General features: G+C 36.2%; 1 protein-coding gene across 1 annotated transcript; it reads left to right on the top strand.

Annotated features, from left to right (window-relative positions):
• The first annotated feature begins 1,216 nt into the window (after positions 1–1,216).
• Positions 1,217–15,680, top strand: LOC129032911 (coiled-coil domain-containing protein 172-like). Its single transcript, XM_054480851.1, has 3 exons — positions 1,217–1,289; positions 11,966–12,624; positions 15,403–15,680. Exons 1-2 carry the CDS (start codon positions 1,217–1,219, stop codon positions 12,544–12,546), a joined length of 654 nt encoding a protein of 217 aa, XP_054336826.1. The 3' UTR covers positions 12,547–12,624; positions 15,403–15,680.
• The last annotated feature ends 1,462 nt before the right edge of the window (positions 15,681–17,142 follow it).

Here is a 17,142-nt window from a genome sequence, read left to right as displayed (position 1 = left end):
TCATGCAGTTGTATGATAGGGCTGAGGCTGGAGTTATCCAAAGGCTCAACTAGGCTGGATGCCAAGGTAGTTTCTTCATTCATACATCTGGTGCTCCAGTGCTTCTCCTTGTGACTACTGGTCCAAGCAGACACAGGCCACTCAAATTCAAGGCAATGGAAGAATAGACACAATCTTCGGTGGTAAAGTGTCATGCATGTACTGGGAAGGAAGGAATTGGTGGCAATCATGTAGACATGCTAGTTCAAGCAGCACATGGGGGGCATCCTCCCAGTGCTCAGGCAAATTCTGACAATATCAGGTCCCTAAAGGGAGTTCTGAGGTTTGGGACTTCTGAGGTTATTATTCTGAAGGATATTAGGGGTTACTACCCCTAAAAATATGAGACATCACTATAGGCATCATTAACATCAGTCAGCAACAATATCCGGTTAGCCCCTGCTCCAATACACTCCAGATCTCCCACCCCCTGAAAACAATATTAAACTCTACCTGCCAACTGAATGTATCCTAAAAGTTCTCTAGAGTGGCTGTGAGACATGGGAAAAAGCATGGTCTTGGCTCCACATGAGACATGGACTTGCCTTTAGGTTTTGCCACACAAACTCACTTGGCAAATTATTTTTCTGAGAATCATTATCTGCCAAATGAAGACAATAATACATAATGTTGCTTTAAGGATTAAATGGATTAACCAAGGTCAAATGCTCATTGTAGGCATTGAGTAAATGGTTGCTGAGGCATTGATAGAAAAACTAGTTCCCTCAAATGAAACTTTTAGAAAGAGCCTTGTCTTAGGATTAGGTTAAGTTTTTTTGGTGACAGGAAACCCAAAAAATCTATAGCTAAAGTTAGATAGAGCTTTACTTCTCTACCACATGAAAGAAATCTGGGAGTAGGCAGTACTAACCAATATTGCAGTTCCATGTTAACTGGGGACCCCGGCTGATGTTACTGTGGTGTTCTAATGGTGTTTTCTTTCCTTTTTTCTTTTATGCTTATTAATTGAAATTCTTCTGTAAAAAAGTGTTGATCCCTTCTTCCTCATTTATTTATTTAATCTTTTAAACATGCCCCCATCTTTTTTTTTCTTTTTATTTGAATAGCACTTCCATACTTTATGGCACCATGAGAGGCTTCCAGGCTCATCTTGTATTTTCCATGCCCTAAGACTGGAATCAAACACTTCTCCAAGGAGCCCTCCTTTTCTCGTAGAATGGTGTTTATAAACCAGGATCTGAGTGTTAAGTATGCTCATTGCTACTGGAATTTCACTGCTTCTGGGACTTGTAAGCAGACTTGACTAGGAGAGACAGACAGGCAGATGACAGGCAAGCATGTGTCTATCTAACTATGTATGCGAATTCCTGCATATACACAAATCTATATTTATTTCTGTTTCTCTGTGCATGCATACATACTTATGCTAGTATATGTATACATACTTAATCACTAGTATATGCTGAAACCTCCCCCTCCAAGGCAGCACAACAGTGTTCTTCCTGTAATTCCCCTTTTGGTTATTTGTAACTTCTTTCTCTGATAATGAGAAATCTGGCCCTCATTCATTCTCTCTCTCTCTCCATCCACCCATCTTTATTTGTTCAATTCTGGTACACATGTAATTTTAGAATTACTAATATGTACCTCTGTTGGAAATAGATTTACAAACCAGGGTACAGTGTTTACATACTGTTCTTTTGTGTTTAAACTTATAGTTAAAACACTGTTTTCCAAAGTTATTTATAAGATACGTATACTACTTTTTTTTCACAATAGCTGTAGCATCTTGCATTTCCAACAGCAGTAAATGAGAGTTCTAGCTGCTTTGCATTTATATCACACTTGGTATTGCAGATTTTTTAATTTCAGCCATTTTAATGTGTGCAGTGGTATCTCATTGGGGTTTTCATCTGCCTTCCGCTAATGACTATTGATGTTGACCATCTTTTCTTATGCTTTTTTTGCCATATGTATATTTGCTTTGGTGAAGTGTCCAGTTAGCTCATTTGCCCATTAAAAATTTTTGATTTTTAAAATTCAGTTTGTTTTGTATTTTTGAGTTATGAGAGGTATTGATATATTCTAGACACATGTCCTTTAAAAGACATATGATTTATAAACATTTTCTTTCAGTCTGTGGCTCTTGTTTCCACTTCCTTAAAGTGTTTTTCATAGAGCAAAAGTTTTTAATTTTGATAACATCTAATTTATCATTTCTTATGTACTTTTTTTTTATTCCTATCTAAAAATTCCTTGCTAAATAATACAAATTATGCACATTTTCTCCCATCTTTTTTCTGGAAGTTTTATAGCTTTATATTTTACATTCAGTCTATGATTAATTTTTTGTTAATTTGTCATGAGGTGTGAAGTATGTGTAGTTTTTGTTTATCTGTTTGTTTTAGTTTTGTTTTTGCTACATGGATATCCAGTTGCTTCAGAATCATTTGTTGAAAAGACTGTCCTTTTTCCATTGAATTGCCATTGCACCTATGTCAAAACATATCTTAGCTATAGTCTCTTGTAGAAGTTGCATTTATGATGATTCTACATAGAGATGTTTTATTATTATTTTCTGTTTTATATAGTGTTTCATTATGATTTATTTCCCTTTTATTTCTCCTTTATATTATAATTAGGACATTATTGATTCTCTTTAACTCATATGTAAAAGCAGATTTAACTTTATTTAATATTACTAAAAGGGGCTTTACAAAAAATATTTTTTATGGAGAGTATTGAGTAAAACAAGTTTAGATAACCAACAAGATAATCCTTGATAGGCTATTTTAAGGACTTTGGATTTTATTTTAAGTATGAAGGAAAGCCTTTGTAGAGCTGCAAACAGAGAATTGAAATCATCTGTTGTATTTTTAAAAAATATTATTCTAGCTGTTTCATGAAGAATAAGTTATATGCTGGGTGTGGTGGCTCACGCCTATAATCCCAGCACTTTGGGAGGCCGAAGTGGGCAGATTACTTGAGGTCAAGAGTTTGAGACCAGCCTGGCCAACATGGTGAAACCCTGTCTGTACTAAAAATACCAAAATTAGCCAGGTGTGGTGGTGTGTTCCTATAGTCCCAGCTATTTGGGAGGTTGAGGTAGGAGAATCGCTTAAACCTGGGAAGCGGAGGTTGCAGTGAACTGAGATCGCACCACTGCGCTCCAGCCTGGGTGACTAGTGAGACTCAGTCTCAAAAAAAAAAAAAAGAATAAATTATGGAAGCAGAAAGGATAGGAGCAGAGGAGCATAAGGAAGAAATTTAATAAGCCAAGTGACAGATGATTGTGGTTTGTAGCAGTGGATCAGGGTGGAAGGGATCAGTATCAGGTTGTACACATATTTCTGATGTAGACACAATAGTACATTTGCTGTTGGATTAGCTGTGAGGAGTAAAAGCACAGGCAAAGTTGAAACCAAAATTTTTTCATCTGAGCACCTAAAAAAATGTAATTTTCATTTATATAAGGATAGGAAATTATGCTAGAGGAATGCAGTGTTGGGCATTTAATTTTGAGATGTCCATTTGACATCCAGCTGGAGATATCGGGCGGGCAGCCATGTTGGGCATTTAAGTCTGGAGTTCAAGAGAGAGATGCAGGTAGGAGACAGAGATTTGAGAAATTTTAGTACTTAAAAAAATGATAAATTATTTTCTGTTTTTCTTTGTTTTCTCTTTCTGAAATTCTTATTAACCAGATTTTGAACATCTTAGATTGAGTTTCTTAATCTTTGCTTTCATATTTCTAGCTTCTCAATTTTTTTGGTTCAATTTTTTGAGGGGTTTTCTTGACTTTTTCTTCCTTTTATTTATTTTGTTATAATAAGTCCAATTTTTAAATTTTTTTGCTTTTAATTTCTCTTCTAATATTCAGCTCTGGTTTTATCAATTTAGGATTTTGTATATTTTTCTAAAGTTACTTAATTGGTATCTTTGAAGTTTTTCCCTGTTACCTAAGTTATTTTTTCTTTTGGATTTCTGTGAGTGAATGAGTACATTTGTGTTCGAAGAGCTTTCTTTATATGTCTAGTGATCCTTAATTGCCATGATTCCAAGAAAAGCACTAAAAATCTTCAAGAAGCTGTTACAGGCTGAATTATATTCACATGTTGAATTCCTAATCCCCAGAACCTCACAATGTGACAGTATTTGGAGATAGGGTTTTAAAGAGGTAGTTGGGTTAAATAGAAATCCTTAGGATGGCTCTAATCCTATACGACAGGTGTCCTTATAAGAAGAATAGATTAGGACACCCATGCAGAGGAAAGACCATGTGAAGACACAGGGAGAAGACAGTCATCTATAAGCCAAGGAGAGAGGACTCAGAAGAAATCAACTATCCTGACACCTTGACCTTAGACTTCCAGCCTCTAAAACTGTGAGAAAATACATTTCTGTTGTTTAAGGCTTAAGCTTTAAGCCACTCAATCTGTGGAACATTGTTATAGCAGCCCTAGCAAACTAACACAGAAGACTTCAGGTTTGAGGCTGTCTTCACTTTTTGGTGCTTTTCTAGAGAACTGGCTGTCTGATTGGTGGATACTCCTTTCCCTAACAAACATTCAGTCTATAGTGGTCATTAACTATCTCTAAAAATGAATCCTTCATCTTCCTCCCTGGAGGTAGACACCTAGCTATGTAAAGGTTTGAATCCATTCAGCACACATTTTTTCAATTGACTATTCCATCATTCTCTTTGCAATCTTGTACCTCAGTCCTGCCTTCTGCTGTGGTTGGTGATTCTGAGTACAATCTTGCCCTTTCACTTACACTGGAGAATTAATGATTTGCAGTGATGGGGAGTGGAGGCATTTGGCTGCTGGCAGCTCTGCATGGGGGTGGGGGAAGGTGGTATATAAATGCACATCAATTTTTTTTTTTTTTTTTTTTTTTTTTGAGACGGAGTCTCTCTCTGTCACCCAGGCTGGAGTGCAGTGGCGTGATCTCGGCTCACTGCAACGTCCGCCTCCCGGGTTCAAGCGATTCTCCTTCCTCAGCTTCCTAAGTAGCTGGGATTACAGGTGCACCCCAACATGCCCAGCTAATTTTTTTTTTTTTTATATTTTTAGTAGAGATGAGGTTTTTTCACCATGTTGGCCAGGCTGGTCTCAAACTCCTCACCTTGTGATCCACCCACCTCAGGCTCTCAAAGTGGTGGGATTACAGGATTGAACCACTGTGCCTGGCAGGAATGCATATCTAGAATGCCAAGTCATTCATATGCCTTTTTACTTTAAGTTTTACCTTGTGACATGTGTCATGGTAGTTGCTCCTGAGTTCTCTAGGGCAAATAAGTCCACATCTCGTTGGTATCTCCTGGGTATGTATTTTAGATTGAAGCTCATTTCCCTATCATGTCAGTCATTACTCAATTCTCTGCTTTACTTTTTTTTTTTTTTTTTTTTTTTGAGACGGAGTTTCACCCTTGTTGCCCAGGCTGGGAGTGCAATGGCACGATCTTGGCTCACTGCAACCTCCACCTCCCAGGTTCAAGTGATTCTCCTGCCTCAGCCTCCCTAGTAGCTGGGATTACAGGCATGTGGCACCATGCCCAGCTAGTTTTTTTTGTATTTTTAGTAGAGACGGGGTTTCTCCGTGTTGGTCAGGCTGGTCTCGAACTCCCGACCTCAGGTGATCCACCTGCCTTGGCCTCCCAAAGTGCTGGGATTACAGGCATGAGCCACCGTGCCCGGCCTCTGCTTTACATTTCCTAAAAATGTAATCACGCCTCTCCTTTTCTTGCTGGGTTATATTGTTTTTACTCCTTTATTGCTATTTTATTGGAGTGATAAGTCTGAGAGGAGATTAAGGAATGTATCCAATTTGTTATTTTTATCTATCTGGGCAACTTTCATAAAAGGAGGAAGATAAAATGATCGTAACAGTATATATTTTTTAATCAAATTAGAGTTGGTAGATAAAATAAAATTCTGAAGACTATTTTTTTTTTAAAGTTGCTTAAATTAAGTCAGCAAATTGGGTTAGCTGTACTTAGTCTCTTTCCATTTTAGTTTTCTCTCCTGTGAAATAATGGGTTCCCCAATCCAGGTGGTTATTAGAACCAACTTGGATGCTTTTTTATAATCCGGATCCATAGACAACAGGCCCAGAGATTCAGTTTCCACATATCTGGAGTAGAAAGCATGAGGCCAAATCACCCCTTAGGGCTCTGGGCACTTAAATATTCTGTGAGTTTGATAATTTCATTTCTATTCCTTGATTTCCTTTTTAACTGGGAACTCTTTTAGGAATGACAACTTTTCTAAATAGTTGGATAATAGTAGACTCATTTAGAGCCTTAAACTTAACTTCAATATTGCATAAATCACAAATTAACAAATGGAATCATGCAATTGATTATTAGCTGGGAGGGCCAAGATGGAGAAGATGTTGTATAATTTGAGAAAAAATATTTAAAAATACTTTTATATTTGGAAAATTAAACACCCCTTTTCTTATAACAACTTCAAAATAAAATGCAAAAATTTTTCATATCTGACATGGTATGTCAGAAATAGAATTTATTTTCTGCATACACAAAGCTCTGGGTGGCAGTGAAGGGAATGGTGTCATGAGATTTTCAATTTATCCAAAGGGGTCATGGGTTTAAAAAGGTTGGAAAGCACTGCAGTAGTGAGATGGATTGGTTTCTGAAGAAAAGTGAGAAAATAAAACCATTAAGTCCAACTGTCACTCTTCCAACTGAATATTGAAACCACTTGGGAAAAAAACTTGAGTGAGGTTTACAGTCATAAGCAACTTTGGTATTTTTGAGGTTTGCCTGTGAATTGCCATTTAACTGTACCACATACTTCCTAGATATGTGATTAGTTGCCATATTTTAAAACTTTCAAAACTGTTATGTTGCTTGCTACACTGGGCTAACTTATTAAAAGGTTTCTGTTCATTTGGATTAGAGGATCCGTGTGTTTTGGTATGGTTTATGGACAGAGGATTCACAGACTGGAATTTCTGTTCTACTTACACAATAATGTGGTGTATGAACTGGAACAGGTCACTTACTATGTTATCTTTAAGTCTTTGTATATCATACATTGCATGCAAGGGTGATTTGGCTCAAAATTTGTCACCCATGGACTGCCAGGCTCATTTGACTGACTGATTCAGCCAGCTAGGTAAGTGTCTTCTTTCTCCTTACCTCTTTATATTGTTGACAAATAAGGACACGTAATCTAAAATGATGTTGTTACTTAGCATAGCAATGGTAGTAACAGTAGTAGTCTTTCTCCAGAAGAGTAAGAGGTGGAATTGATTAAAGAGACTAGAATATTAATATTAAAAGCAATGGCTCTAGTGACAAGAAAGCTGATTTTGAGTCCTGGTTCTCCCAGCCCCATGGACTTGGTTATGACAGTTTAAGATTTCTAAGCCTTAGTTTATTTGTTTGTAAAATTGAGATTATAATAGCTATCTGATAGAATTCTTTTCAGAACTAGAGAAAACAATGTTTTCAAGGACTGAGCGCCATGGTTGGTATTTTGCCTGAAGATAATTGCAACACTGCACATTTTTAAGTAAAAGGATGATATGATTAGATTAATGTTTTAGAAAGTGTGCAGGATGAGTTGGAGGCACATAAAACTGGAGGGCAAGAGATTTGAAGCAGGTGAAAAGCTTATAATAATACAGCTGAAAAATTATACAATCTAAAATAAAGCAGAAGAAGAGGAAATGGAAAGGATGAGACCTACTTGAGTGATAAGAAAATAAGTGTCTTGAAAGTAAGGCCCGTGTCTTATTCATCTTTGTGTACCTAGCACATCACACAATGCTTGCCATGGAGTAGGTCCTGGGAAAATATTTCTTATTTGATCATGGAATTGACTCAGTTTGATTGAATATCACCAAAAAGATAATACGATGAGAAAATTTAAGACTCATACTTTTTTCTCATGTTTTCTGTTACTCCTAACTTTATCCCTCCTTTTCTCTACCTCCAATTTGGGAAGCTAGGTATTTTGCCTTCATTTCTTTGGGTAAAGGTTGCCATGGGAGAAAGTAAACTTTACGATATGGTGAAGTTTGTAACGTCCATTTTTCGAAAGAGCCTATGGCTATTTAGAAGAAAACATGATGAATCAGAGTAGATATTTCCTTCACAGAAATGAACAAGATTCCCTATCCTGAAGGATGGAGATATTCTCAGAGGACGTGATGAGCCCTGGTGGCTTTCTGAGGTTGTAGGGGTTGGCTGAGAGTTGAGGAAACTGGATCCATTTGGAGATAGGCAATCCCAGGAGACCTATGCTTCTGTCTCTGGGTAGTGCCTGGGGGTGGGGGTAGGGAGCAGGCAAGCTCCAAAGTCCCCATCACCTAGCTGGATGAGGAAGCCTAACTGTGTGTGTGATGTGAACCTCATTGAGTTCCTTGTGTTGTGGCATGGCATTGCAGCAGCAGATGGTCATAGGGCCTGAAAACACAGCAGAATTCTCCACATTTCAGAGCAGGGTCCCAGAGTAAGAATTTTTCCTGTCACAGGTGTGACTCAAAAGAGAATCGGGGTCTTAAAGAAGTCTTTTTTTTTCTTTCTTTCTTTTTTTTTTTTTTTTTTTTTAATTTTGAGACGGAGTCTCCTCACTCTGTCACCCAGGCTGGAGTGCAGTGGCATGATCTCGGCTCACTGTAACCTCCACCTCCTGGGTTCAAGCGATTCTCCTGCCTCAGCCTCCTGAGTAGCTGGGATTACAGGCACGCGCCACCATGCCTGGCTAATTTTGTATTTTTAGTAGAGATAGGGTTTCACCATGTTGACCAGGCTGGTCTCGAACTCCTGACCTCAAGTGATCCACTGGCTTTGGCCTCCCAAAGTGTTGGGATTATAGGTGTGCACCACTATGCCCTGCTAATTTTGTATTTTTAGTAGAGATGGGGTTTTACCATGTTGGCCAGGCAGGTCTCAAACTCCTGACCTCAGGTGATCCACTCACCTCAGCCTCCCAGAGTGCTGGGATTACCGGTGTGAGCCACTGCACCTGGCTTTTAAAGAAGTCTTTATAATGGGAACAACAGAGTGGAGTAGAAGGGTGCAATACTACCAATAAACACAGAGTGAAGGTTTGAAGGGAACCAGGGCGTCTGTGTGGATGACAGTGTAGATACCCACTGACAGTCACGTATTGTCTCCCATTTCATCCCTAAAACCTTGACATTATAAGTTCTGTGAACCTATGGCTCCAGAATTTTGATGCAACTCTGAGGGAAGCTAAATTTAAATTGACTCATATTAAGTCTCTGCCACTCACTAGCTTGGAAACTCACAATATAAATTGAATTCAGTAATAGAAAATACAAAGAAATTAAAATTTCTCATATTGTAAACTGAGGTTCAAACTCCCTATACAAACAAGCTTTTTTGGACATATTAATAAAAGTGGAGTAGGTGTTGATTGTAAATTGCTACATGAACACATTCTATCTTGTACAAAGCAGAACATACATGAACACCGTTTAAACGTGGCAATCAAATTTGCAAAAGAGTACTAGCAAACTGGAGCCTGATGAGCATGGAAAGAGAATAACAATCATGCAGCATGAGAAACGGTAAAAAGATCTGTGATCCTTAGGTGAGATGCTAGCAGTTGTTTAGTGGTATTCCAAGAGAATATTGAAGGGCAAACGTGGAATGATTGCTAACCTTTATATGGCACTTACTATTTTCCAGACACTGTCCCAATTATTGACATGAGTTAACACTTTTCACAATAACTCAGAGCATAGATACCTATTATTATCACTATTTACCAGGTGAAGAAATGAAGGTGTAGAGAAATTAAATAATTCACCTAAGCTCATACACCTGATGAGTAGTAGAGCCAGGATTCAAACTCACTTTTGTTTCAGAGTTCTGAATTAGTGAATCTCAGAACATGCCAGGTTCTGAATTAGTGTAACAAAGACTTCTTTACAGTTAGAGCTGTTCAGAAAGGGAATGCTGGCTCCAGAAGCAGTGACTTATTTCACTGGGAATGAGTGGGCAGGTGTCATGGATGGTACAGAGAGATTTGAGATTTCTGCTGGAGGTGGACATTAGGTGGAATGACTGTGAGTTCTCTGATTTTGAACTTCCAGGAGGTTATTTTTTGTGATGTTTCATTTGTTAGTTAAAATTTTTAAAAATTTGGTTTAAAGTAGTTTCTCCCCTTTAGGTGGCATGTGAGATGTACTCAAGAAAAATACTGAGTAAAACTCTACCTTAGGTTATATAGCACTGATTCTCTGTACAAGATTGTTAATTAGAAGTATCCCACTTAAAACATGGCAGACTTAGTAAGGAAAAATATTTTATTTATGTAGCTACAGATCTAACTGGGATGATTTACTGAAATTATTTTCATTCTTCTTTTATATTCTGGTGTGCCTATGGGATGTGCGTGTGTGTGCGTGTGTGTGTGTGTGTCTTTATCTCTTGGTGATTCTGTTGGCTGAATTTCTTGGGGTTAGTTTTCTCTGCATGGTTTGGCATTTGTGTTTGAGAGCTCATTTTGGGTGGTCTTCCACCCATCCTCCTTTCTCCAATCTGTGCTCACTCCTGTCTGTCTGAAATACCTGAGATTATCACGGTGGATTCAGCCTTCTATTCCACTATGATATTGGGAATATCACGTTTGGTGGCCCGTAGAGACCTATGCCTTAGGAAAGTCAAGAATTTACAGTACTTTTAGAATGCATTGAGGAAGTGGATATGTATCAGATGAGCCTAGATTGCAGCTTGTTTTACATATCCACTGACTTTTTCAAGTGTGCAATAATATAAAAATCAAGAGAAGATTGTACTTTGGTTTAGGCTGAACTTTATCAAAAGTGGTTTACCATTGTGGAATATCACATTACTGACAATTGTTGAACTTAGGTTTTTGAGTGGTCAACACCACAGACAACCCACTGGTCTGAATTTGTAGCTATTTTGTTCATGGTGTTCAATATCTAAAAACTTCACTATACCTTTTAGTGTGACTGTACCAAGCATTTACATATTGAAATTATAAATTTCTCTCATTCTGTTTCTCCTTTATATTAAAGTCAGAACATTATATTGATTTTTAAAAATCTGTGTGTGGGGGGGTTAAATTGTTATAAATTTCATTCAGAATAGAACACAAGGCATTAGAAAATATTTATTGTAAAATGGAGGTTTGGAGATTTATAGAGCTTTCATTTTGTTTTGAGTTTCTCTTACCTCCAAAACCTCAGAATGAAACCAGGCCAAAACCTCCCAATTTTAAAACCAGGGACTTCCTTGAATCTTGACTCAGGTTTACTAAAAGAATATATGACACTTCACAAAAAGTGGTGGGAGGAAGGGTTTCTGTGGAGGGCAGTGTGATGCAACTATCACATTCAGGAAAACCCATTATGATCATAAAATTTTACTTCCTCACAATATTTTTGGAAACTTTCTATTTACATAGACATGCTCTAAAGAGCAAATTAAATAAGATACGAATGCTGTGATAAGACTACTGTATTGATATGCATTTCCACTAGAGTACGTATAAATTTTATCCTTCCCTAATTTTTTAATCTAGATTATTCAAACCAGAAGACAAATCTAGCTTTAAGATAGTAGGGATGAGAAAAACAAGAAAAGATGACTTTCTAAAACACAACCTTATTTTGGGCCTAGGGAGCATCCCTTCATTGGGTGTTTTTTTATTTGTTTGTTTGTTTTTCACCTTTATTTCCCTTTGTGGAATATCTTTTCTCTCTTTATCTCTATACTCTCAAATCTGATATTATATTTCTGAAAAAACAAATGTGCAAAAATATTTTATGAAAAAAGAGAACCAAACCATAAAGAGTAAAGATTCATTCTCTCGGATAATAAAATGTGTTATAAAGCTATAGTGAATAAAATAGTGTCGGTGGTAAACAAATAGACACGACCAAAATGGGGACTTTAGAAAGATTGATGTGTTTAAAGATTTAATTTTTATTACAGTAAGGTCGGAAATAACCAGATGTCGTGAAAAAATTAAGAAAGCAACGGAGGAGCTGAATGAAGAGAAAATCAAGCTGGAATCTAAGGAGGCTATAAAGAAACAAATGATAGAGGAGGAAGACAAATTTATTAAGGAAATTACAGACTTTAATAATGAGTATGAAATAACAAAGAAAAGAGAGCTTTTGATGAAAGAAAATGTCAAGATTGAAATATCTGACTTAGAAAACCAAGCAAACATTTTGAAATGTGAAATGAAGTCAATGGAACATGATAGCAGCCAGTTAAATGAACTTCAAAAACAAAAGAGTGAATTGATACAAGAATTATTTACTCTCCAAAGAAAACTTAAAGTTTTTGAAGATGAAGAGAATAAATCCATTTGTACTACCAAATATCTAGAGGCAGAAAAAATAAAAATCAATGAAAAGCCTCAAAATGATGCAGAATGCTTAAGACTTAAAAAAGAATTAGAACTTTATAAGGAAGATGACATGGAAAGTGTTTATGAAGCGCTCCAAACAGAAATAGAATTTTTGGAGTTGACATTGGCACAGAAAGATCTTCAGGAAAGCAAATAACTTACAGAGAATTGATCAGGCATCTGAGATTTGATCAGAACATCTGAGAATCAAATCTTTGTGATGGATATATGAATGGTACCCATTACAACAGATCCTTGTGGGAAATATGGGGTTTAAAATATTCAAATTTCTAATATCTAGAAATGGTGTGTTAGCCCTTTAAGATAATTTTTGTCTTGTTACTCAAACTTTAAGAGTTCTTCTGTGGTTTGATTTTGTTTCTAAAGGAAGGAAAAGCAGAAGTAGATACCGTGCTCCCAGGCTTCTTATATGCCTTTGAACCTCAAGCTGTCCTATTCTTTCTAATCTACATGATATGGTTTGGATCAGTGTCCACGCCCAAATGTCATGTTGAATTGTGATCCCCACTGTTGGAGGTGGGTCCTGATAGGTGATTGGATCATGGGGGTGGGTTTCTCATGAATAGCTTAGCATCATTCTTCTTGGTACTGTCCTTGAGTTCTCCTGAGAGCTAGTTGTTTACTAGTGTATAGCACTTCTCCACTTTGCTCCTGCTGCCACTGTATGAGATGTCTCACTCCCCCTTTGCCTTCAGTCATGATTGGAAACTTCTGATGCCTCCCTAGAAGCAGAAGTCACTATGCTTCCTGTACAGCCTGCAGAACCATGGAACAATTAAACTTGTGTTCTTTATAAATTAAAAAAAAAAAAAAAAAAACAAATAGACACATATAAAACATTCCAGAAACAGACTCCAGTATATGAAAAATTATTATGATAAAAATTATATCAGAAATGACTAGAGAAAAATTATTAAATAAAGTGTGATTACACAATAGACAAAATTTTGGGGGAAATTCAATTCTTAATATGTATTATGGATCAACATAAATTTAACACAATTAAAACATTTTTAAATATTAAAATAGCAGAAAATATAGATAATTAGTGCCATAATCTCAAAGATGGAAACAACCCTATAAGGAAAAATCAAATGCAAAACTTATGGAGAAAATCATAAACCATAGGTTGATAAAATTAACTACTTTAAATTTTGTTTTTAATAATAGTAACAGTAATGCCCGTGTTGATTATTGCTTACATTATGCTAGGGCAGTGGTCTCCAGACATTCAGAATGTGTGTCTCCAACAAAGGAACATGGCTGCTGCTTATGGATATCCAGGATGTGTCCTATACAAGGACAAGATAATTAAGATAATGTCATTCATATTGTAGACAGGTTTAGTATTTTGAACCTTTTAAAATATTTTATTGTAATTTTTTAATTTTCAAAGATAGGCTATTTGTGTGTTCATTAGGACAATTTTCTGACCAATCAAGTAAAGTGTCATTCATAGCAGAGTAGATAGATATTTTGCTTTAACTTATGAAGAAAGGAACAAATTCAACAAACAAAAGATTTTATTGATGTAACAATAAACAATGTTTCTAATATTAGAAGTTATTTTTCATTCACGTACTCCGGAGAAAATACCTTAAAATAAAAAAAGAAAAAATCCTTACTGGTAATATTTAACTAAATTTTGTGTTTCATTTATTAGTTCATAGCATTTGGCATTTATTTTACTAAAAAGATGCTGTGGCATTTCCAATTTAAGTTTAAGAATACTTTCATAGTATTATGATGTAAATTATGCTATAATAAGTAACATTCCTTTACGATTACCACAAAATAATCTAATTATAGCAATTATTTATTGGTAGCTGTGAAAGTTTTCTCACAAAATGTTAATTGCTGTTAAAGTTTGATGGTTCATTATATAAATATAATTTAAATATATTACACATTCCAAGATAAATGTACTACACAATCACATTATTTCTGCCCAAATATTTGAAAGATAAGAAAACAATATATCATGATCAGGAATACTTAAAATGAAAAGTCACTAGTGAGAAAAAATTATTTTAATCATTGAATGCTAGGAGTGAAAAGGAAAGGATATAACTAGTCTCCACAGAATTTAGTATGTACAAACAATTCATAGAGGGGACAATGGGTCAATTTATTCTCTACTTCCATGTCAATAAGAATGGATGAATTCCTTAAAAAACACTGAGAGATGAATGGATAAACAAAATGTGGTACACACATGCAATGACATGTTATTCAGCATTAAAAACAAAGGAAATCCTTTCATTTGCAACAATATGGATAAACCTTGAAAATATGCTGAGTGAAATAAGCCAGTCACAAGAAGACATATACATATACTGTATTATTCCTCTTATATCTAAAGTAGTTCAATTCATAGAAAAAGAAAGTAGGATGGTGGTTGTTAGGGGTAGGAGAAGGGGAAACCAGGAGTTGCCATTTAATGGGTATAGAGTTTCAGTTTTGCAAGATGAAAAAGTTCCGGAGATCTGGTTTACAACAGATCCTTTTTGAAATGATTCAAGTCATTGTTCATTTAGCCCAGAAAAATCAGGGGTCCTTAACCCGCTGCACTCTCAAAGTGCAAGTACTTCTTATCTTGAGCTTCTTTTTCTTTCTTCTTTTGCCACTGATAGCTGCTCATCCCTTGCTCTTCAGAGTTTTCCCAGGGGTGAATCAAATACTGCTACGTGTGTTTACCAAATTTCAGAGGACCTTAGCCAAGCTATCCCAGTAGGCACTATTAACATTTGCCACTTGATAATCTTTTGTTGTGGGAGGCTGTCCTGTGTGTTGTAGATATTAAGCAGTATCCCTGGTCTCTACCTCCAAGATGCTAGTAGCATCAACTCCCAGCTGTGACAACAAAAAATGTCTGCAAATGTTGTCAAATGTCCTTGGTGAGGCAAAATTGTCCAGGTCCATTGACCTAAAGGCATTTTTTTTTTACAAATATCCCTACTTCCTAATGACTTATTTACCTTTTCTTTTTTAGGATGAAGGTGGCAGTGGAATAACGCTGGCAAAAGAGCACCCCAAATGCAATTTCTGTATAAATGGTTTAGTTCCTTGCTTTAGAGTGGCACTTGGCATCCTGTAAAACCTCATCCTGTAAAAAGGAAGAGTTGTATTTAACACCTTGTCCCACATAAAATAATAAAAAATACACAACTGATAAATGAGAAAGCACACTAAAATATTAGCAGTGTTAATATTTTATTCACCTTGGAGAGGTGAAATCATTGATTTTTTTCATTATAATTTTAATCTTTTATGCAGTGGATTTGTAGTACATGTTTTAAGATAATTAAAAAAATCAAGACTAAGAAATTCCTAGCAATTTCCAAGACCTAACTCAAATGCCATCTCTTCCATAATGCCCTTCAGATTACCAAACTAACAATATTTTCTTTCTCTTCTGTAACAACAATAACAGCTGACTTATATTGAGTACTCTAAGGCTGGACTTAGATTACCTTATTTAATCTTCATAGTCACTTCATTAAATAGAAGTTTGGTTATTCCTGTTTTGCAGATGAAGAAACTGAGCTTATAGTAGCCTAACTTGCCTAATATTACAAAGCTGTTAAATGGCAGAGCTATCATTTAAACTTATGTATATTTATTCAGTCCAGTTCCTTCTTCCCTTTGTACTGATCACCAGGCACAACGCACTTACTGGTGTTTTTGGTGGACTTAAACACTGCTAAGACATTTTTCCTTTGTCTACATAGTATTCCCCAACCAAATGATAAAGAGCTTTTTTTAAGGGAAAATGGTATGGAGCTTTCATTAAATATCTTCATCTTGGGGGCACCAGATAGTGGATTGTTGAAATAGTGCCTTAGTAAAACAAGATGGTGGATGCTTTCTCTATAAATACAAGAGCAACCCATAGTTTTCACCACAATCATTTAACATCATTTTTCAGTGAAAATATCATAAGTCATGAAGATTATTCAACATGTGAACACTAACCTGAAGATATCTGTTTACACAGATGACCTACTGCCTAAATACTGGTGTCATTTATATTCAAGCAAAAGAAGAGGCAATGAATGTGTACCAAAAAGAAAGATATTGCTAGACATACTAAACTGATTTTTAGGACAAAATTATCATGTAAATTGAGCAGCTTCATTGTACTAAATTATCTGAAATGCATATTCAATGTGATAGTAATGGCAGAGCCCCTGATGAGTAAAAGAAGAGGTCACCTCTGAGGAGGCACAGAGCTGAAGGGGATCCATGCCAAATCACTAGATTTAGGGTATTAAGATCAAGCAACATGGTGGGGATGAGTCTCCTCAGACATGACCAGGATTGGGCCCCAGTGGCTCAACAACTGGCAGAGTGGTGTGAACAGGCTGCCAGTTTTTGACCCTGTAAGTGTGTAGGACTGTTAAAAGCAGGGACTGATATATGTGCCTTGGAAAAGTTATTTCTATTATTGTGGCCACAATAAGCATATCTAGTCTTTTCTGTTTGAAAAACTTATGAAAACAGCAAAGTTAATGGTAAAATTCAAAGAGAGAAACTTTGCACAAATGGTATTCAAAAATGTGGTCCACGGAACATCAATTGGGAGCTTGTTGGATATGCAAATTTTTTTTTTTTTTTTTTTTTTTTTTTTTTTGAGACAGAGTCTCGCTCTGTTACCCAGGCTGGAGTGCAGTGGCACTATCTCGGCTCACTGCAACCTCTGACTCCCGAGTTCAAGCAACTCTCTCATCTC

Source organism: Pongo pygmaeus, chromosome 2, assembly GCF_028885625.2.
Source record: "Pongo pygmaeus isolate AG05252 chromosome 2, NHGRI_mPonPyg2-v2.0_pri, whole genome shotgun sequence".
Taxonomy (NCBI): Eukaryota; Metazoa; Chordata; class Mammalia; order Primates; family Hominidae; genus Pongo; species Pongo pygmaeus.
Note: the sequence above shows the minus strand (reverse complement) of the source record. Positions and strands in the feature narration are given on the sequence as shown.

Bases quoted from the DNA above. Each gene is read 5' to 3' on its own strand.
- LOC129032911 (XM_054480851.1), top strand. From the start codon at position 1,217: ATGGTGTTTATAAACCAGGATCTGAGTGTTAAGTATGCTCATTGCTAC. The intron at 1,290-11,965 runs GTAAGCAGACTT...TTTTTATTACAG, and splicing joins TTTCACTGCTTCTGGGACTT to TAAGGTCGGAAATAACCAGA.